The sequence below is a fragment of the Beta vulgaris genome, chromosome 4 (genome assembly GCF_026745355.1).
Source record: "Beta vulgaris subsp. vulgaris cultivar EL10 chromosome 4, EL10.2, whole genome shotgun sequence".
NCBI lineage: Eukaryota > Viridiplantae > Streptophyta > Magnoliopsida > Caryophyllales > Amaranthaceae > Beta > Beta vulgaris.
Window position 1 is genome coordinate 14,418,604 of NC_079205.1, and position 23,051 is coordinate 14,441,654.

Here is a 23,051-nt window from a genome sequence, read left to right on the forward strand (position 1 = left end):
GAAATTTTAGGATTGTGGATTATTGAGTAGGTGTTGGTCGATCTTGGGGAGAGTGGAATACGGGGTGGTGATTTTTTTCGAGTGGGTCATGGTGGTTGTCGACTGGTTATGGTGGTTTACAAATGGTTGAGGGTGGCTTTTTAAGGTGGCCGGTGGGGATGGATTTCTTGGATGGTTTGTGGTATTTGTAGGTGCATTGCGTGGGTTAGTGACCATGTTAGTGGATTCGGGTGGTTGTTGTGGTGGCTTCAGGTGGTGGGTGCATTGACTTGGTAGTTGCGATGTTTTTAGTTGGTGATGTGGTGGGTGCAATGGCTTGGTGGTCGTGGGTAGGTGGTGGTTGTGCTATTGTTGAGGTCAAGTAGTGGTGTAATGGAGTTTATGGTCAAGGTTGGCCTAGTCAAGGTATAGAAGAGTTTTGGGGTAAGGTGAAACCATAGAGGGGTTGGAGAATCATTATAGAGGAGTTTGAGGGTAACAAAGGGGTAAAGGAAATGAGTAAAAAGGCTTACCAAACAAAATATAAGAAAATCATAGTTGTTTCCCTTTCCTTTATTTAAACTCCCAAAGTAAACGCTCTCTAGAAACCTTTGTTGACATGTTATTCCCTTTTCCTGCCTTAAATTCCTCAATAGTCATAAACCCTTAGTGCTCCTCACACCTCACCACAGTTTATTACTTTCCTTTTTCCCTTCTCTCTCTCTATCTCTCTAAACAAGGCTTCAGTTGAAAACTATAAAAAAAAGTTTTTTTTTGCTCTTTTTACAATTTTTAAGAATTTTTCTCATTTTATGCTTTTTGTTAATTTTAAGAAATTTTTGTTTAATTAATATTTTTGCTTATTTTAAGAAACTTCTTGCTCATTTTAGGTTGTTGTTTTAGTTTTTATCATAAGAAATGGTTTAACGTGATTATATATATATACATACATATATATATATATATATATACTTCCTCTGTTTCTTTTTACTCGCTACACTTTCCATTATGGGAAGTTTCACATTACTTGCTACACTTCTTTTTTGGGCAATAAACTCTCTCTATCTCTCTCCTCCCACATGGGTCCCATTTCTTTTTACTCTCTACCTCTCTCTTCTCCAAAAATTGCCTAGGAGTCCGTGAAATGAGAAGTGTAGCGAGTAAAAAGAAACGGAGGAAGTATATATTTGTGTGTGTGTGTGCGCGCGCCGCACACACACACACATACTACTTCCTCCGTTTTATTTTAATTTATACACTTACACTTTTCACTCATGCCAATGCAAAACTTTGTGGACATACATCTTTAATTTTGTATTTGTAAAAATTATAAAAAGTACATATTAATAAAAATACATGTTATGATGAATCTAACAAGATCCCACATAACTATATTTTCATCCGTGTATAAATCACAAATGATGGTCAAAGTGAAATTTGTGAATAGTGAAAAATATCAAAGTGTAACAAGTAAAATGAAACGGAGGGAGTATCTCATAAGCTGAAAACTGAAAACAAGCAATCTTGACCATTAATCTAATAAATTCTAATCTCAATTTGGACACATCTAATATTTGCTATCTAACATTTCTCATATGTCCTTTTCATTTCTCATCTTCCTGCACTTTCTCTCTCTTTCTTTTTCCACATATTTAGAGATTTTTGACAAGATTTATGCAAAATTCCTCAACTTGTCATGCTTCGATCTCCAAGTCTGAATTGTAGAAGTTCTTCTTAGTTCCTGTCTGTTGATAAACTCGATTCATGTCCTTCTATGATTCCAAGAGTTTGATTGATTCTTAATTTTTCACAATTGTAAATCTTGATTTCAACTAAATTTCTCTCTAGTTGAATTTTTTTTCCAATTTTCTAGGATTTTACGTTAAGAAAAAATGTGATTTTCTTTTATGTTCATCTGCGAATTTTGTGCTATTCTTCTTGATTGTAACATATTTCTCTATTTTTGAGTTTTATTTCTTATAATCTCTAGATCTAGATCAGATTGTTTGAACTTTTATCGTAACCTTGTTAGATTTACGAAACTTTAATCAAATATTTTTCGAATAAGCGAATTATTTGTTTTCTGTTCTCTTATCATGAGTTGGGAAGATAACATTTAGAAAGTTACCTGCGAGGAAATTAAATGTTGATGAAGTTGTTATAGTTATAATATTTTTTGGTTGTAAAATTGTTATTTCAAAGTTCATTTTGCTCATTTAAATTAGTTTTTACAGATTTTTAGCAATAATATCTCAAAATCAGCAAATACTTGAAATGCGCAAACAACAGAAAATGACCAAAAACATCGTCAAATGTGCAAAAAAAATAAATTGAACAAATATTCCACATAATTAGTTATATTTTTTTAGAACGAGCAATAACATAAAATGAGAAAAAAAAAACATAAAACGAACAAAAATTTCGTAAAATGAGTGAAAATTTCGTAAAATATGCAAAAATTTGTAAAATGAACAAAATTTTGTAAAATGGGCAAAAAATTTCTGAAATGAGCAAAAAAAATTTGTAAAATGAGCAAACATTAGTAAAATGAGCAAAAAATTTGTAAAATGAGCAAGTTTTCAGTTTTCATCTTAACATCGATTTTCAACTTTAAACGACCATCTTCTCTTCTTGCCTTCTTTCTCCCTTCACCCAATCCCCTCCCCATCCAGCCCCATCACCGGCTACCCCTCTCTTCCCCCTAATCTGCACAACCACCATAATCCGCTGCTTCACTACACGTACACAACACAACCACTACGCACCATACACCTCCACCAACTCGTCACTTCAGCATCCAAGACAAACTTCTCTTCCCTATCCGGGCAACATTTCGGCACTTCTCAAAATGGCTAAAAATAGAAGAAAGATTGTATATCATGTCAAAAAAAATTGTATACCCAGAAATTAAAATGGCAAAAAAGTTAGAATTTAAGTTGAATTTGTACATATATGAAGGAATGACAAGAGAGTAATGTAAGAGAGTAATGTCTAAGAATGAAGTGATATAGTGGATCCATTTGTGTTTCTTCAACTTTCTCTCTATCACTCTGTTTTCCCCTGTTTTATTTGAGTGAGATTTGAGCGTGAAATGCAATGTGTGGATTTAGACGATAATATGAGGAGATTCATAGTTGAGGAGAGACAACATGGGAGTGTTACTTTCTTGTCTCTAAAAGACAGAGTAAGAATGAGAGTGAAGAACTAAAAAAATGAGCTTTAAATTGGGATTTTCCACTTATAAAACAAACAAAATCTCCACCTCGAGTGGAGAGAGAGAAAGATAGTAGTGTCAGAAGAACAAAGATGGTGGTTCAGCCTATTGTGGGGTACAATAGTGACCGTTTAAGGATGAAGTTTGGCCATCGTAAATTGTTAATATTTACCTGGAAAAACAATCCCACTTCTTCCTCAAAAGACGTTATTTTCATTTGATTTCCTGTCACCGACCACCGTAAATATCGTCCTTGCTTGCATTCCCTCCTTAAAATGCGTCCATTTTTTAACCCCTACCATCGCCGCCAATTCGCCACGGTGTCCAAGACCATAACCAAATTGATATCATTCAAGAGGGAGAGGGGTGGCCAGAGGATGAGTCATTAAGGCCTTTCGTGAATTTTTTAAAAATTGAGGGATATACGGTGAATTTTGAAACTTGCAAGGGTGTATGGTGCAAAAAAAATTATCGAAGTTATATGGTGAAAAAAACCGATAAATGTATGTATGCATGCATGCATGCATGTATGTATGTATATACGTATGTATGACATCATTATTCATTGACATAATAGCTTTAATAACGACAAGATTGTCGCCTTCAATAATAAGTTTATTAATTCCATTAATTCCAAGGGAGCTTATTAGTCGCTCCCCTAACACCTTCATGAAGCTCCAAGCTTCAGCTTGAACCATATTAGATGAGAAGCTGATGGGTTTTTGGCTCCTGAAATAATGGCGTTTCATTGTGACCCCAAACACAAAACCAAAACCTGAGTGACCAACTTGGAGCTTGAGCCATCAATATTAGCTCCACGAAACCTACTAGGGAAGGAGATCAAGAAAGGGTTGAACTCACCCTTTTTTTTTTTTTTTAAGAAAGTCCGGAGTATAGAATAGAAATCTATATGTTACAGATTTGGGCTTAAGACCAATTATTTAAGAAATTAGAGATAATAATGCTTAGTTTTTTAGTTATGAAGCTTTAAGTATTAAAAAAGATTTTTTTTTTATAAAATACCAAACAAACCACCAAATGAAGCAATATTTAGTAAGATGGTTTAGAAATAAGATAGAATGAGTCACTTCTAGAAAGAGGCGAAAAGAATGAGAGGCATCAACAATATGAAGAAAACACTAATTACCATATAAATGTAAGTGAAGAAATAAATCCTAAGTAAACGAACATCAAAAAAGGTTATGAAGTGTAGTTTCAAATGGATGATTATTGAAAACACATTTTAGAGGCTGAAAGATTTTGCATATTTAATTTAAAGATGATCCTTGATAGGCAGACCATCATTACATACTTTCTACATGAAATTGATAACTTTTGGAAAGCATTTATTTTCCTAATCCACTTGTACTCACTAGTTGCTTGAGTATAACAATGTAAACCTTAGGCTAGCCAGGCACCTGTCTTGATAGAATATACCCCCTCTTGGGAAAACCGCAAGACAATATTATTATCCTTGAAATTGTCTGAACAAATGTACAAGTTCAGAATAAACGATGCAATATAACCTGGAACGATAAAGTTATGAGAATCCCACTAATAATTAGGTGTTCCGTCGAAGGGATTCTAAAGAGAAACTTTACTGATTGGATACTGAACCTAGTTATCATACCAGAAAGAGATAGATTATCTCGACTCCACTTGCCATCAGAGAATTTTTTACAGATTATGGGTGGTCTTAGGCTCATAAGTTTTTTCAACTGCCAAGAAAAACTAACAGAGGGTTTGAAAGATCGAATATTATTATTTTTGATGTATTTTATTTATGATTGGGTTTAACTAGAGTTTATTACGATTCTTGATAATTTTCCAAAGAAATTTCATTTGAAGAGCTATATTGTTAACTCTAGCTTTTCTTAAATTTAATCCACCTTACTTTTATGGTTTACACATCCTATCCCACCCTATAAAATTATAGGATTTGCTAGATTTACTTTTGTTCCAAAATTTTTTGATAGACTTTGTCTAATTCATGATGGATATAGAAGGAAACTTTGCATTTGTTAGTTACCCTTGGTGGCTAGGTTAGATTAAATTAAAACAGAACTTTTAGCATGAGAAAGAGTATTAGCTTTTCATTTGGAGAGTTGGCTATGAACTGAAAAGGTAATACTTCCAAAAGTGCTTTTAGTTACCCTCGAGTGTATACTTATTAACTGCCTAAAGAATCTAGCACTTGCATTTGGAGAACTTTTTGTAAGGAGAGTTTTCTTCAAGAAAAATATTTGGAGAATTACCAACAAGGACCCCGAGGTTTTTAACTCGTCAATGTTATATGGTGGTGAGTTTGTCTAGCTAAAAGCTCAACATACAAAATGAAAATTTACGGAGATAATAGATCCCCTTGATGACTACCTCGACACTTAAGAAGGGAGAAAAATTTATCTCCTGAGATGCCGTTGGAAACCACAAAAAATGACGCTGTAGAGATACATTCCTTAATCCAACCAATCCATTTTTGGCAAAATTTTGGTTTTTCAAATATTGGTAAAAATGTAACTCCATTGTAGTATATCATAATTTTTATTTATTTTTTACATTTAGCTTAATAATAAGCTAACCACCTTTTCTCGTCTTTTTATTAAAGGAATAAAAACTTAGGGCCTGTTCTCTTTGGCATAAAACAGCTGAACTGAACTGAACTGAACTGATCTGAACTGAACTGAACTTATCAGAGCTGAACTGAACTGAACTGAACTGAATTGAATTGAATTGGATTAAATTAAATTGAAATAAACTGAATGTAATAAATATATAAATAATATTTTAAACAATAATAATATGAATATTAAATAATAATTATAATGATAAGTAATAATAATGAATAATAATAATAGTATTTTGGATATTTTTAAATGATAGTTATAAATAAATAATATTAATAATCATAAATTAATAATAATAATAATTAATGATAATAATGATAATTAATAATAATTATTTCATATTATTTGTATTAATATATTAATACTTGATGATGATATATAATAACAATAATATCTAATAAGTAAATTAATATTACTATTTTAATAATTAAATTCAATAATATAAAAATATTTAGTAATAAAAATAATGATTGGGTTGGACCACAAAAATTACATCATAAACCGTCTTGACGCGATTTGATTGGTTTATGGGCTAAAAAAAGTGGGTTTATTTGTGCTTTGACCTAAACCATGTTCCTCCTAATAATAATAGTAATAATAATGAGTAAAGCTACAATAAATAAAATAATATATAGAAACAACAATAATAATAATAATACTTAATAGTAATGATATATATTTAAATAATAATAATAAGAGTAATTAGTAAAATAAATTATACCAACATAATAATAATATTTAACAAAATGGTTATAAAAGAATGGAGCTGAACTGAACTGAACTGAACTGAAAATAAGTTGGGGAGAACAGGCTCTTAATATGCAATTAAAATAATGTCCTAAATTATTATTTCTAGAACAAAATCTCCTTGAAGAGGACGTATAATTTCTCCTAGTATTATTTTAAGCCTGTTAGCTAATAATTTGAAAATAATTTTATATAAAATGGAGAAAAGACTAACAAGACTAAAATAATTTGCACTTTATGAGTTTTCGTTTGAGAATCAAAACCAATAAAATATAATTTATATCTATTAAAAGTTTGCCTGAGTAAAAAATAATAATTAATATTAACAACTCTAATAATATAGTTACATCTTTATATATTTGTTTATATAATATAGTTACATGTTGTTTTTATCCGACTTCCATGTTTAATTTAGTATAATAACTACTTTTACATTTGTATATTGTCTATTTGATATCTAAATATTTTCTTCTAATTTAAATATACAAGTGTAATGAAAAACAAGTCGAAGATGTAATAAAAAGATCATGTTATTTCTATTATAATCTAATCTAATTTCTATAAAAAGCAATAACTTATTTTCTCCAACCCTCAGTTACAACCCTCTTACCAGATTCATCCCTTCCATCTATATACTTCACTTACTTATCACACGCGCACAATTTCCATCGATTCGACGAACAGATAAGAAAATTGAGAGCCTAAAATTTCGACAACACTTAAATTATTCGACGAGATCCCAAATCGAGATCTCCCAGAAATTTGGCATGCAAGAGTTTTTTGTGCTATGGCTGCAAAATGAAGGTTTTCTTTTAGGAGAAACTTTGAGAATTTAAGCTTTGAGATTGGAAACTTGGATCATCAACAAATTTGAGGGAGAGAATTCAGAATTGAAGAAACCCAGAAAATAATTTCTTTGGTAAATGGATGTGTTTGTTACTGCTGTTGTTTCCTTGTTTAACTTTGAACTGGGTTCAATTTATTTCTCTCTTTTATTTAATGCATTGATAAGTTGAGATACATTTTTGATTTTGGGGGATTTGTGGAGCTTAGATTTTGTTTATTATCTGTCATTAATTTGTCTGAGTTTGATTTATAAAGGTTAATTTTACTCTACATAATGAAATTATAGCATGCAGATATGAATGCAGTATAAGATTAAATGTTTTTAGGAAATTAATTACATTAATGGGAATTTTGAAGAAATTATTATGGTTAGAGTGTGTGACTTGCATGCATAGATGGTGATAATTAGTGGGATTTTGGGTTATGGATATATGGTTAGTATTTACACAGAGGGAAATAAGATAATACTTGGATTGAAGAAGGAGCATTACAATTACAATTAAAATATAATTAATTAAATGCTGTAATAAATAAGGGCGAAGAGGAGAAGATGAGGAATGAATTATGTATGTATGTATGTATGAGCCCTAAAAATTGAAATTGGTGGAGGCTTTGAGTTCATGCACTTCACACTCGGGTGTACCTAGAGCATGTAAATTCGCTCATATGCTGTTTACATGAGCATATGGGTGGAGGATGTAAGAGGGCAGGGTGTTTTACACCTGGGTGTAGAATGTAAATTGTAGGAGGCTTTTAGTTGAAGAGCATATTCTTGAATTACTTAATACGCTTGATAACATGCTGCTTGAGGATTCAAGTGAAGTTCATTATACCACAACAATTCTGCAGCTACCTCATGTACTATGATTTTCCTGCAAGGCAATGGCAGATCTAGTACCTGTTTGCAGAAAAAAAAACTTCTTCCTGCGCTCAATTTTTTTTTTAGAAATTGGATCTATGTCCAACTACAACGATCAGCCCTACTTGAGATTGGAAGCTGCTTATTTGCTTGCTCGTTGCTGGCTGTGGCATAGATTGTATGACACAGTGGACATCTAGGTTTTTCTGCTAGCAGCTTGTTTGACTATTTTTAGTTGCTTTAATTGGTGAAGAAATGTCAAATTGTTTTGAGATTAGGGTCTCTTCTTGTTTCATGTTAGCCGACCCCAAATCATTTTGGGACTAAGGATTTGTTGTTGTTTTCTTAGCCTGATGTAGAATGTGATTGGCAATTTTAAATTCTCACTTTTAGATTGAGACTTCACTTCCTAATTTCTATTTCATAGTTAGGGATGATAGTGAGCTCGAGCTTGAAAGTGGTTCACAACTCCACTCTAGCATCAATAGAGCTTTAAGCTTCCGGCTACCTTTTGCTAAATTTTGATGTCCTTAAATTATTACGTAGAACTATATTAGATTTTTTTTTAATTCATTATTTTTAAAAAACAATAATTAATATAGTTCTAGCTGCTTAGTTTGACTTGACAAGGTCTTTGAGTCAATTCGAGCTCACTTGATTTGAGTTAACTGTGCTCACGAGTAGATTCACTTCATCGTCCTGACATCCTCTACGTTTGTCATGAAGTTTTTGCTCTTTTAGTAAAAACAAATCTCTTTAAAAATGAAAGAAAATCTTACATATAATATTGGAATTCTCCTTTGGATATTTTGGATCATACTATTTAATGTAAAATGCTCATTTCCTTGAAAAGTTACTAAACTTTTACTTCTCATTAATTAGATATAGAGTTTAGTGCTTTACCACTGAAAACATCACAAATTCTCCATGAATAGTATCTCAGGATACTGCTTCAAAGAGACAACCAAAGTTGTGCTGAAAGTTTGCAAAGCTTTGAAGCATTTACAAAATTCAAAGTACACTGACTAATGAATTGACTAGGATATTTAGGGAGTTAGAAAACGATAGTTGTTTCATGGAGTATTTAGTCTCATAGCTTTAACATTCAAGGATAAAGTATTTTGGGGGTCCACAACTACTACCTATGTCCATAGATAACATACACACTGTCCATACTCTCAGGAAGTCAGGAGTGAGAATCAACATATAGTGTACCAAAATAGCACTCGTATTAGGTGTGTTATCCCCTCCCACTTCTCCGTAACAAATTTAAACGGGTCTTTATGAGATTGGGTATCAACTTTGGGAATTTAATTTTCATATATCATGCCCATATTACTCATAAACTATGTTCTTTTCATTCTTGACTTTTCCAGGAAAGGAAAGGAAAAGGTTAGAAGAGGAAGGGGAACTGTTATGTCTGTCTGGAAATGGATTTGCTATTTAAGATGCCAAAAGGTGCTGTTAGAGTACACTTAACTTATTCTATTACCTCTACCTTTTTGGTGCAGGGTTCGTGATATTTTATGAAAATTTCGAATGTGAGCTTGTCAATGTAGAAAGCTGGAAGGAAGGGGAAATGAATTTAGCTTAAGACTCCAAAAGATGTTTGGCCAGGATATTTTTGATCTAGAAGATGATGGCTTTGAAGGATCAAATGAAGAGCTCCGCATCTCCCAAGAGGTGTTCTATGGAAATGCTGCAGTTGGCTGTAGTAAGAAGTGTGACGCTACTGGAGGTACCACATCTCTGACCGAGTCTCATAAGATGCTTGAGATTTCACCTAGTTCTCACAGTGAAAATTCAGCAGTAACGAATCAAGCTTCTCCTAAAGATGTAAGTCAGAAGGAGGCTGCTTCTGCTGAAATTGAGAGGGATTCTCAAGTATCAAGCTCTGCAGAGGGGTCTATCATGGATGAAATGATTGATCATGATGTGCATGCAAAGCGGATGAGGTATTCAGTGAACGAGCTGTCTAATTTCAAACCGTACCTTGATAAGGCTGTGATTTCATCCATTCCGCTGAAGCAAGTTGTTTCTGAAGCTTACCGTCCTGTACTGCCTGCTCCCTGCCAAATTCTTATGTGTCACGTGGTTGAGTCGTGCAGTGAAGGCGTGACATCTAGTTGTTACTTGTTAAAGCAATATCCCGAATCTGACCAAGAAGGTAACTTAGCAGATAGCAGGTCTTTCAATTGTAGCTTGTCAGGCTCAGATGGAAGTGAGGTAAAGCAAGTTGGTGTTAGTAACTCTATAGCTTCGCCCATTTCACAGGAGAGTTCTGCTACCAAACTTTTGGTTCCTAGCCCCACAGCTGTTGCAGTCAGCGAGTCTGAGTCACTTCAACATGCTGACAGACGACCCAGAAAAACTACTTATTCTGAATGTGAAGATGATGAAATATTGAATGGTGACAGCATGAAGGATTCCCATGCTATTCTTCGTTCCCGAGCGTACCTCTTGCTTGAAAGAGCTGGATGGTCTCCTGAGAGGCACGTGAGAAATGATGGGAGGAACCGATATGTTTATAGATCACCTGAAGGAAAGATTTTTCGTGAATTTCCAAAAGTTTGGAACTTGCTTGGTCAGAGATTATTGGCTCATGGCAACAATAAAATAAAAGTAGATGATAAACAGTGGACTACAGTTGATGAGTTCTGTTCTGATTTGTTTGAAACACTAAGGTATATTGACAATACGATGAACGATTTGGAGCCCAAGTGTTCATTGACTTGTCAATGGAGGCTTCTGGACCCCTTTGTGAATGTAATTCTTGTGAATAGAAAAATGCATGCACTCAGAGCCGGAAAGCTAGTCAAAGCAAAGCAAAGCAATGTAAGTGATGTGGATGGCAAAGCTCAATCGGAGTCTAGATTCAAATATAGGAAAGGTGATAGGAAGAGGCCTTTAGATGGACATGCTGAGAAAACTTTTTGCAGTCCTTCTATGGCCTCTGATATGGTCGGGACTCATAAAACCAGTTCTATTTATGTTTCTGAAGGAAATAACATGCGTCTTGTAAAAACAATTGCTAAAACTGGAAATTGCGACGTGGGAGCTTGTACAGATGAATTGAATTCATGTCGCATATCGGCCTGTGAGTCTGATAGCACATGTTTACAACATCCTGCTTATCTATATGATGTTCCTGTTGGCACTGCTGAGACCAAAGCAATTTATGGACATTCTTCACCTCATCAAGCTAGTTGTATCAGTTCTCCAAGCTACAATAAACAGAACCTGGAACTAAGTAAGGAAAGCTCCAAAGATTCTGCAGTTTGTTTGTTGGAGGAAGTAGCTGAACCATTGGAAAGATTTACCATTGACGGAGTGAAGAAAATGGACTGCATGTCTGAAGGTTTTTCTGGAGTTGAACTCTCCAAACTATGCCGAGAAGAAGCTGATGTCGTTCGCGAGGCTAATGATAGGAGCGGCCAGTTAAATTTAGTTGATATACAAGGCTGGTCGATGGATTATGTTGACAATGATGCAAGCTTAAATAAATTTTCAACCAACTTTCTTGAGCATCCTAGTGTACTGAAAAGGTCTCTACCTGGAAAAAGTTACCGAAGCAGACATCGTAGTGGTTGCTGTTTGGAAGAGCTAAATGCGGGTCGTGATGCTGATAAACCTCTACATGCATATAGTGGCTCTATTGAATCACAGTCTTGCAAGCAACGCATGACACCTAAAAAGAATTACAGTAAGAAGAGGAGATCAATGGGTTGCAGGCTCAAGGATGATGACTTGTTGATTTCGGCAATAATAAAAAAAAGAACCTTTAGATCCAGAGTAAATGATTGTGGTCCGCTGCCAGGGAAGTTTAAGGTTAAATCTCCGAAGAAACGCAAGACCCAGAAAGGAAGTTGTAGATTGCTTCTACGGAGCCTTGGCAAGGGTGGGAAACATTTTACAGAGAGGTGGGCCTTGATTGGTGAAAGGACAATTTTGGCATGGTTAATTAGTGCAGGGTCTATACTTGTAAATGAAGCAATTCAATATCGTGATCCGAAGGATGATGCCGTGGTTAAAGAAGGTCTTGTTACAAAGGATGGTATTCTTTGTAATTGTTGCAATGAGGTGTTTCCTGTCTCTCAGTTTAAGATCCATGCAGGTTTTAATCAGAATCGTCCTTGTTTGAATCTTTTTGTGGGGTCTGGTAGGCCGTATACTCTATGTCAGCTTCAAGCTTGGTCGGCTGAATACAAGGTCAGGAGAAGTGGCGCACGACATGTGCCACTTGGTGAGTTTGATAAAAATGACGATTCTTGTGGAATTTGTGGTGATGGTGGGGAACTGCTCTGTTGTGATAACTGCCCTTCTACTTTTCATCAGTCATGCTTGTCAGCAGAGGTCTGTTTGCAGTTTATATGCTTATTCGTCTTATTTGCTTTTAAAATTTTTCTCAAGCATGTTGGTCAGTTTTTTTTATTAATTGATTATTCATATATCATCTTGACTTGGTTCTGCTTTCTCTTTTTTTTTTTCAATACCGAGTCGGGTTCTTCTCCTACCTATATCAAATAGAACAAGCCGAGCCAAATCAAAGCTACTGATGTGGCCATGTGGGTTGTTCTAGAACTTTCAGGCTCTGTATTGACTTGGAAAATTGCACGCCTTCTGTTATTTATTGCACATAAAGGCGCCAGGCTATCTAGGATTAGTTACTGGATAAAATGGCTGTTACTCGTTTGCTGTCTGGTCTTGTCGCTGTATATTTTCTCTGTAGTCAAGTCCTCCTTCACTCCTGATTTCTCTCTCATTTCTTTGCATCAAGTGGTGCCTTTTACTCCTGATTGCGTGATTATGGTGGTAGAGGCCCAAATCTTGCCCATTATTGATCATAGCCACAAACGATGTGAACTTTCAGGACCTGTCAACCATCACAACCTTATCTAACTAATGTCCTTTTGATAGATTGAAAATAGATTTGGATATACATAGGGATATCTTTCTCATATTCTCATTTAGCAACTCTCTAAATATATATGGTTAGGTTTACATGTGAATAATTCTTATATGAGAACATGATAACACTTTGTAATAATCCTTTGTAACCAATATAGATTCTATTTTGGCTAAATTGCAACCATTTTTCCCCTTGCAGAGCCAATCTTCCAAAAAGATTGCATTGCGAGAAAAATGGATTACCATGTTTAATCTTAGAAGATTTTACTAAATTGGATTATTGTTCTCATGGGAACTTTTTCTATATATCTGTCATTTTATATTACTGTTTTTATATGTTATGTTGATGGACTTTTAGCTAAAAAATTATGAACTTGACATGTACTTAATCTCTGTACCTTCTTACTTTAAGGTGCCTTTTCATTTGACCTCCCTTTTTATTTGGAACTATATTGTGTAATATTCTTGAACTCAAGTATGAAAGTGTATAGTTTTACGGCGTACTTAACTTCATTAAAAACCATAGGGAAAATTGCAGGAATCTACCTTGTGAAATGCACCTTTTACCACTAACTAACAAAAAAATGAGGCACAAATCTACTTTTAGATTTTTTTCGGCAAAAAAAATCAGTGGCCGGATTCCGGTGTTTTCCGGCGTTGAACCCATGCCACACTTGCTTAGCACTTGATTTTTATTTTACCCCTCTTTGCTCCTTTCCCCTCTCATTTTGGCGTGATTCTTTCCCTCACCTTCTTAGGTTTGGCTGTTCTTTTTTGTGGACATAAAATAGTAAAAGTTGGTGTTTTGCCGCCGAAGATGGATATTGAGCAAAAAATTGTCGTTTTTATTCTACCTAGATGAAATGTCATATCTTCTAGATGCTATGGCTGGTTTGAAGGAGATGGGAAGAATATGTAAAAATGAGAAAGAAGTGGAATAGGAGAGAGGTATAAGGAATAAAAAAGGAAAAGATAAAAAGTCAGAATAATTCTCTCCTGTCAGCAACCTACGGGTCGCGTTTTCTAGTTTCGGGATCTCCTTTAAGTGACGTATGGCTAACATGTACTCCCTCCAGCTTTGTATTAGTTTACCCATTTCTTTGGGCACACAATTTTAGGAGAAATAGGTATGTGTCATAGAGGGAAAGAGAAAGTATTACTTTATTGACATATTGTATTGAAATTAATGTTGTGGGCCAACAGAAGTAGAGTTAGAAGGTAGATATAATAATAAACAATTGGTAGGATCATTCCAAAAATAAAAAATTGAAGTGGGTAAAGTAATAAGGCCTAAGGGACAACCCAAAAAGGAAAGTGGGTAATCTAATAAAAACCAGAGGTAGTATATATATGTGTGTTTTTTTAATTGCAACAATTTTCATTTTTAGGTGTTCTTATTTAGTTGCAACAGCTCTTAGTGTAATGGTAAATAATTTAATCACCGGTAAGAGGTATGAGTTAGGATGTTAAGGCTTGATTATTTTGATTGATATGTTCATTTACATTCTCTAATTTTCTCCTTAAATTGCGTGCCAAAGTGCTATATTGCAAGTAAAAAGAAATGGAGGAAGTATATTATAAATACTCTCTTGTGGGATCTTGTTTAGTATCAACTTTTCATAAAACGTAAATAAAGATTATAATGGTCAAAGGTGTACATTCGACACTGAAAAAACAACTGTCACACTTATATGTGAATGAATAAGTAGTAGTTTGTTTTCCTTCCCTTGAATTACTTATATAGCAAAGATCTTTTTTCTGCTGATGTAGGACTTATCTCCCCTCCAATAAAAAGGACAAATAGAAAGAAAAAAAGTGCTAGCATGATGCACTGGGTACTGGGTGATGGTCTGTTGTTTTTGTGGCCTAGATCCCGGAATTGTGTGCTTCTCTTGAATATGGCATGCATCATAGTGTTTCTTTCCAAGTGAGTGGAGCCTATGTCTAACTGACAAAGTGCCTTTACCGTCAAATATGTTTACAGGTGTCACTGTTGAATACTGCAGTTTCTTCTGGCTATAGTTATACCCAATCCAACGATTACTGGCACGACCTTTGTTTTTTGTGTGGCTTGTGTTGTGCATGCTTGTGTGCATGTGTTTGTCTTCATTGTTAAAACATGTTGCATATCTTGTATTTTGTTATAGTTTCGGAGGTGCTTGTGTGTATCTATATTTGCTTACCTACCAATTTAGGATCTTTACTAATTTATTTTAATCTTTGTTTTGCAGGAGCTACCTGAAGGGAGTTGGTATTGCCCAGATTGCACATGCCAGATCTGTGGAGCTCTGGCCAATGACACTGAACCCTCAAGTTCTTATGCTGCAGTGAAATGTTCACAATGTGACAAAAAGTGTATACCTCTTTTACTGTTCTGGATCTTTTTGAATCTAGTCTATATTATTTTTACCTTAAGAACCCTAATCATTAGCCAATATATAGCTTTTGAACCTATTGGCTTCTATCAGAACTTAGTTAGAACTTATTGGAGTTATGAATTGGACATGGATTACCCTTATCTAATCTTATGTGAACTTATTTGGACTTAATGATTGGCCCTCATTTGAAAACTTTTTTTTCTTAAAAATAATTTTTTTAAAAGGTGAAAAGAATAAAGCCTTGCTTTTTTAGCAATTTGCTTGCATTGAACTTGATGGTAGTGACTTGTTTATGGAATGAAGTACTCTCAGGTCTCAGATGTCTTTCCAACATTGTCTATGTTAACACTGTCTGGCTCTGAGCAAGGCCATGATAGGAAATTCGTCCTTTCCTTTGTAAGAATGTATTAGTGACTGTAAATCTGTCAACAGATCATCAATTGTGCTTGACGGACAAGGGTATGAGCAAAGATGGTGGTGCTTCTTGGTTCTGTAGTTCAGATTGTGAAGAGGTAAGCAGTTCTGTTACTTTATACTAGGGGTGTAAGTTCGGTTTTTGGTTTGGTTTTAGGTCAAAACCAAACCAAATCGAAATAAATTCGGTTTTGAAATTTCCAAACCAAATCCAAACCGAAATTCGACTCAATCCAAACCAAACCAAACCAAAATATGAAACCAAAAACCAAACCAAACCAAACCAAACCGAATTTTTTTTATCTTTCAAAATCCAAACCAAAACAAACCAATTTTTTTTCATATTTCAAAATCCAAACCAAACCGAAATGAAATTAAATCAAACCAAGATAAAAACCAAACCGAATTTAAACCAAACTTTCTGATAATTTGTATTTTAAGTGACAATAGTTTTGTATTTTCGTAATTAATATTAAAAAAAAGAAACACAAAAAAATAATAGACAAAATTCGTATGTTAAGTGACAATAATTCGGTTTTTTTGGTTTTTCAAAACCAAAACCAATCCAAACCGAAAAACCGAAAAAATTATTTTTTTGAATCCAAACCAAACCGAATTTCAAAAAAAAACCAAACCAAATTACTAATTCGGTTTGGTTTGGTTTGGTTTTCGGTTTTTAACCAAATAACTTACACCCCTACTTTATACCCCATAGGAAATGTTAATATTGGCTGTTATATGCTTTACAAAATATGAAGAGGTTAATGTAATGTACTGATTTAGACATTCAAGATGGTCTCAAATCTTCCTCGATTTCTTTTGATCATCAAATCCCTTCTGCAAATTGCTATGCAGGTCTTTGTTGGTCTACAATCTCGTATTGGCTTGTCCAACCAAATTGCTGATGAATATTCCTGGACCCTTCTGCGATGCATCCATGATGAACAAAAAGTTCCTTCTGCTCAACGTTTTGCTCTAAAGGCTGAATGCAACTCTAAGTTGGCTGTTGCTGTTACTATTATGGAGGAGTGCTTCCTCTCCATGATTGATCCAAGAACAGGCATAGATATGATACCACAAGTGGTGTACAATTGGGGGTAAGTACTTCCCTTTGGGTGTTTATAGTGGTAAACTTTCCCCCCTGATTAATACATAGATTAATGAAATCACAGAGTTAACATAATCAGGTTCATTATAATGGTAAATTTCAGGCCCTAGTTCATTTGTCTACTTGGAGCATGACCTTACAACAATGTGATTTCACTTTCTTCTCCCATATCACTTTTTAGATTCTGTGTCTGGACACGACCCACTAGTTTTTTAAGGGAAATTTTACTTGAGGTTTGACGTAGTTCTCAAATTACCCCACATTTGGGGAATCACTCATATACCCCCGAATTTTGTGTTTGGGCTCAAGATACGCTTACTAATGACGGAACCCTAACACCATTCTATCCCCTCTCCATCTTCATCCTCTTTATCTCTCCTTCCACCATCCTCCACTAATGACTTTCTAAACCTTCAATTTTCCCTTTCTCTTCCCTGTCTTCATCTTCTTCTGCCATTTTTTTTCTTTCCACTTTTCTCTCTCCTCATTTGTTGAATAATGGCCATAGTTGGGCTGCTAATATCAGTGACGAAAGTTGCGGGAGTATTACTGTCATTAACGCAATTCTTCAGGTTATTAGTTAGATTTTAGTTTTCTGACTTGATTTGTGTTTTTGCTTGTTTAATTATTTTTAAGTCGATTAATTGTTGTTGTGTTGAATTAATGTGTTAAATTGTTGTATTGAGTGTTGAAATTAATTTGAGATGAATTTTCATTTTTGAGAATTTAGGAAGATGAAGATGGGGAGGAGAGAGAGAAAATTGAAGGTTTCGAATATCGTTAATGGAGGATGGTGGGAGGAGAGATGAGGAAGATGAAGATGGAGAGGGGAGAGAAAAAAAACTAACCGCGTTAGGGTTCCATCATTAGTAAGGGTATCTTGAGCCCAAACACAAAGTTCAGGGGTATATGAGGAATTCTCCAAATGTGAGGGGTAATTTGAGAATTACATTCAATCTCAGTAACGAGGAAATTTCCAATACTCTAATCTTTATAACTTTCAAGCAAGTCCCACACTCCCGCTACTCTCTCATCAAAATAAAAATACTACCCATTTAATCCTGTCTTACCGTTTCGATAAAATAATAATTGATAAGCAAACAACTTATCATCTATAATAACAAGTGTAAGGAGTATGGGACAGAGGAAGTATTTATATATCAGGCTCTCACATTTAGCAATTCATTATCTGTAATGTAGATATTGACCCACTACAACCTTCAATGGCTTACATAGATGGAGTAAACGTATAGTCAAAATCAAAGAGGAGAACATGTTTAATAGTCTGAAGTCTAGCATTGTTTCTTAAATCAAGATTCGAGATTCACTGGTGAAGAGGGTTTGTTAGTTGTTAATGTTGCTCATGTGAGGCTTGTCTGCTTAACCTTAATTTCTACACAGAGCTAGATTATTTAGATTTGTATCTGATGAAAATGCTTTGGCCAAGTCTAGTCCTGAGTATGAATTCAGGACATGGAATTAATAAAGGCATATCCATTGTGTAGTGGCCATTCACCTGTGTAGAAGATTTTGTAGCTGTCATTCTGCGAAAAGAAGTTTTACAAAATGTCTAGAATCACCCACGATACTTGATAATGAAAAATTAGTTATCTTGCATGGTTACCACAAGAAACCAAAAAGAAAAAAAGGAAAATTTGAAACATGATCTTGCAAAAGGAACCATGGAATAGGTTTTGATATTCTTTCAAATAGATAGTAGGCTGATTTGCAAGTTGATCCTACCAGTAGAAATGTCTTAAATTCTTTTGTTTCAGAATCTGATGTATCGGAACATTGAGTTTAAGATTGTAATGAACTGTGAAATTGTGCAGTAAAGTAAAGAAGATAATGATGATATTTGATAGATTGAAATGGAAAATTACTGAAAATAAAAGATAGATTGCCAAGTTTTTGAGTGACTTAACACAGTCGCAAACTAACCACTAAATTGAACTCTCCAATAATTTCTTGATATCCTCTTCTCTCTCGAATCTCCTCTATCTATGGTGTATTTGCTTATTCCCCAAGCTAACATATTAACTAGTGTATAATACTATAATACCCTTGTCCCCTGGGCTAGTCTATTACAAAGATCTCATTAAGCTCCCTTACTTTTATAATAGGTTTACTTCTGACATTTAGAGAATTTTAAACGTTTCCCATTGTTCCTATAATCAGTAATTGGACCATCATGCTTTCTCCATCAAATTGCTGTTTATATGATTTGCTTGAAGGATACATCTTTGAAGCACCCTTCTTCCATTCTTTTAACTGGTTTTCATGTTTCTGATGTCAGGTCGGAATTTGCAAGGCTAGATTATCATGGATTTTATACTGCTGTTTTAGAGAAAAATGATGTACTAGTATCTGTTGCATCTATCAGGTAATTATAAATGTGATTCATTACTCCATATTCCCATTGGCCCACATTCTTCCTTTACATTCGGCTGATATCTTTGGAAGTTCCAATTTACTTACCACGTGTGATTGTCATTATCATATTCTTTGATTCTGTATACTATTTATCTGCATTTAAGAGTATCTTTAGAAATTAAGTTTCGAGCATGTGCAATTATGTTCCGTGCTTCTTATGCTGAAAATGATCTGGCTGACTGACCGTCATGTGGAGCTTGACGATCTTCTACGGAGCATGCTTATAGCCTTGAATTAATGCTCTGATATGTCTGGGCTCTACTTGAATGTAGACTGGTTGATCTTTTTATACGTCTGCCATTCTAAAATGGGGCACTTTTTTTTTCTTGAAGCTGCAAAGTAAATACAGCACTTCAATCTTTGTTTTTTGACGGAAGCAACACTCCAATATGTGGTTTAAGGATTCTCTCTCTCTCACTTCTCATTATATGGGTCCCTCTTTTTATCTCTCTCCTCATCATTGGGCATCCTCCCCATGTTGCATTAACCATGTAATGGAGGAAGTATTTATATTCCTATGGCCTAAAGGTATATGTAGGCCAATTGGACTTACTCTTGAGAGATCAAAGTTTCAGTTGTTTATGTAGTTGCACCATTCATAATGATCCAATAGCTAGATTGGTCTTTCACCATTGTGTAATCTCTATATACGTTGTTTCTGTTCACAAACTAGTTAATCTTCTTTTTTAATATACATAGATACATACACATATATATATACTTCCTCCGTTCTGTTTTAATGAGAATTTTGACCTCAATGCCACAGAGTGCATGGAGTAGCTGTTGCAGAAATGCCACTCATCGCAACTTGTAGCAAATATCGTCGGCAGGGAATGTGTCGACGTCTGCTGAATTGTATTGAGAAGGTATTTTACGTTGTGTGACTGCCTTCTGTATGGTGTTGGGTTGATGGCGGGGTTGTTTCTATCTTCCCCAACTCCATAGATACCAATAATATTTAGTATAATACCATTTTCATCATGATTAATACTAACCAAGTTCGCTTACTGTGGCTTATCACCAACGCATATCTTCTTTTTGGAAACTCATCTCTTTTTTTTATATATATTATTTGGCTCTAGATGCTCATATCCCTGAAAGTTGAGAAGCTTGTGGTTGCTGCAATTTCTGATTTAGTAGAAACCTGGACAATCGGATTTGGTTTCGTACCTATGGAGGAGGATGAGAAAAGAAGCTTGAGCAAAATCAACTTTATGGTGTTTCCAGGCACCGTTATGTTGAAAAAGACACTTTATGTGAATCAAGCTTCAGACCTTCAAAAAGGTACTTCATGTTGAATTATACTGCGTCAGTGCTCTTAATTCCATTTCTAAATTAACAAGATGGAAAGCTATTGACCAAAATTATTCCAATTCAGGAGTTGAAGATATCTCTGCTCTGGGCAGTGATGACTCATGTAAGATAGGTATTTGCTTCGAAGGGGATCCTAAAATAGATGCCATATATGGAAATACTGAAGAGGACATTTTTATTGGAGGTGCAAATGAACTAGAATTTAAGCCGATAAGCTCTCCTGATTCGAAGACAGCTCAGAAGAGAGCAGGTACTGCTGAAGTTGAGTGTGACCATTTGAATGGTTTGGGTTCCTTGGAGCAGGAGGATAAGGTGACAGTTGTAAAAACAGGTCTTAAAAGAGAGGAGCTTTTCCATGCGCTAGCTGGGTGTGAAAGGTTAACAAATTATACTGGTGAGAGCAAAATTTTGCAATTTGGCTCATTAGGTATGATTGAGAGTGATAACCTGGTAAGCTCCGAATTTTCTGTTGTGGGGTCAGAGATTAAACTTCTTGTGGAAGATCAGGATAATTGTTTGCAAGTTGCCAAAGACCAAGATATTGTGAAGACCGTTGAATGCATGGAAATACCTCCTGCACGGAACATGCCTAGTAACAGAACCGAAAGGGTAACTGTAGATAAGCCTTGTAAATTTCTGGAAGTACAAGATTGCTTGGATCAAGACAACCCTTTTTGGAGCCAATCCGCAGGAGAATGTTTAAATGAATGTGTCTTAAGAAAAAAGGAAACACATGTAGGAGTTACGCATGATGTTGCAACTCATGTTGAAAGCACGTTTAAGGAAGCTGAATCAGTTTCAGAGCTCAGAAACCATGTAACTCGCAATGATCTGGAAGGTGGGAGCACCATCCATGCATGTAAAGCGAGTCAAGATGTGCTAACTAAGTTGGCGAATTCAGAGGCAGTGATGGGATATGTAGAAGGTGCTGAAGCCATGAAAATTACTGCTGCTTGTAACTTGAGTGAAAGTGTGGCAATTGAAATGGTGAATCCGGAGGCAGCAGAGGAAGATGAGCAATCTTGTAGAGATACCAAAGTTGAGGCTGCAAGTCATGTTAGAGATTATGCGTCAGTTAGTTTGATGAATATAGAGGCTGTCAAGGAAGCTGTAGAAGCATCTGTAGGCATAGATATAGAAGCAACAAGTGATATAAGTAAAAATATGTTAAGTAGAATGGTGAACTTGGAGGAAGTGAAGGAAGATGAGGAAGCCGCCGAAAGCATGGAAGTAGGGGATGCAAGTACTACTAGAAGCATGAGGGGAAATGTGTTGGTGAAGGAAGGTGACGAAGTTACTGAAGATGGTGCAAGTAGTAAAAGCAACAATGTGGTGAATAGAGACGATGAAGCTGCTGATTGCTTGCAAGTAAAAGCTACAACTAGTAACACAAGTGATCGTGTGAAGATTAATTTGGTGAATCTGGAACCACTGAAGGAAGGTGATGTAGTTGCTGACAACTTGGAGTTGGGGGCTGCCAGTAATCCGAATGAAAATGTGATGATCAAGTTGGTGAATTCAGAGGCAGTGGAGGAAGATATATATGTTGCTAATGGCTTGGATGTAGAAGTTGCAAATAATACGAGTAAAAATCCGACAATTAAGTTGGTAAATTCAGAACTTGTGGAGGAAAATGAAGAAGATGCCGAAGGCATAGAAATTGGAGCTGCTAGCATCATTAGTGGAGATGTGACCATTAACTTGGTGAGTTTGGAGGCAATGAAGGAAAACGAGGCAGCTGCGGTTGCAACACCTAAGCTATCTAATTATGAGGCGAAGGAAGAGGAGCAAGCTCCTGAAGTTATGGAAGTAGAAGCTGTAAGTAAAGAGGGGGTATATGCCACAAATAAATTGGTGATTTCAGAGGCAGTGAAAGATGTGCAGACTGTTGAAGGCATTGAAATAAGCAGTGCAAGTAATATGAGTGATATCATGACTACTCATTCGGTTATCTTGAGGACGGTTCGTGAAGATAAAGAAGTTGCTGTTGAAGCTACGGAAACAGGTGCTGAACCCATTGGTCACTCGGACTCCTTAGACGAAGAAATTAGTTTAGAAAGACGATCATCAGAGAGTTGTGAATATAATGTACCCGTTGTAATCCAAGAGGGAGTTTCTGGTCAAGAAACCCAGTGTGTAAGTGTTGAAAACCAGCTTTCTTTGATTGAACAATCTCAGCAAGCTAGTGTTTTGCCTCAGTCGTAATAAAGTTGGTGCATATTCTGGA

The 23,051-nt window shown here is 35.2% G+C and overlaps 1 protein-coding gene across 1 annotated transcript; it reads left to right on the forward strand.

The window, feature by feature from the left end:
- The first annotated feature begins 7,131 nt into the window (after positions 1-7,131).
- LOC104891415 (hypothetical protein) lies at positions 7,132-23,051 on the forward strand. The gene is made up of 9 exons (XM_010677105.4): positions 7,132-7,483; positions 9,781-12,622; positions 15,409-15,532; positions 15,988-16,067; positions 16,825-17,066; positions 19,374-19,460; positions 20,277-20,376; positions 20,593-20,794; positions 20,889-23,051. The coding sequence occupies exons 2-9, from the start codon at positions 9,875-9,877 to the stop codon at positions 23,027-23,029; spliced, it is 5,724 nt and encodes a 1,907-aa protein (XP_010675407.2). The 5' UTR covers positions 7,132-7,483; positions 9,781-9,874; the 3' UTR covers positions 23,030-23,051.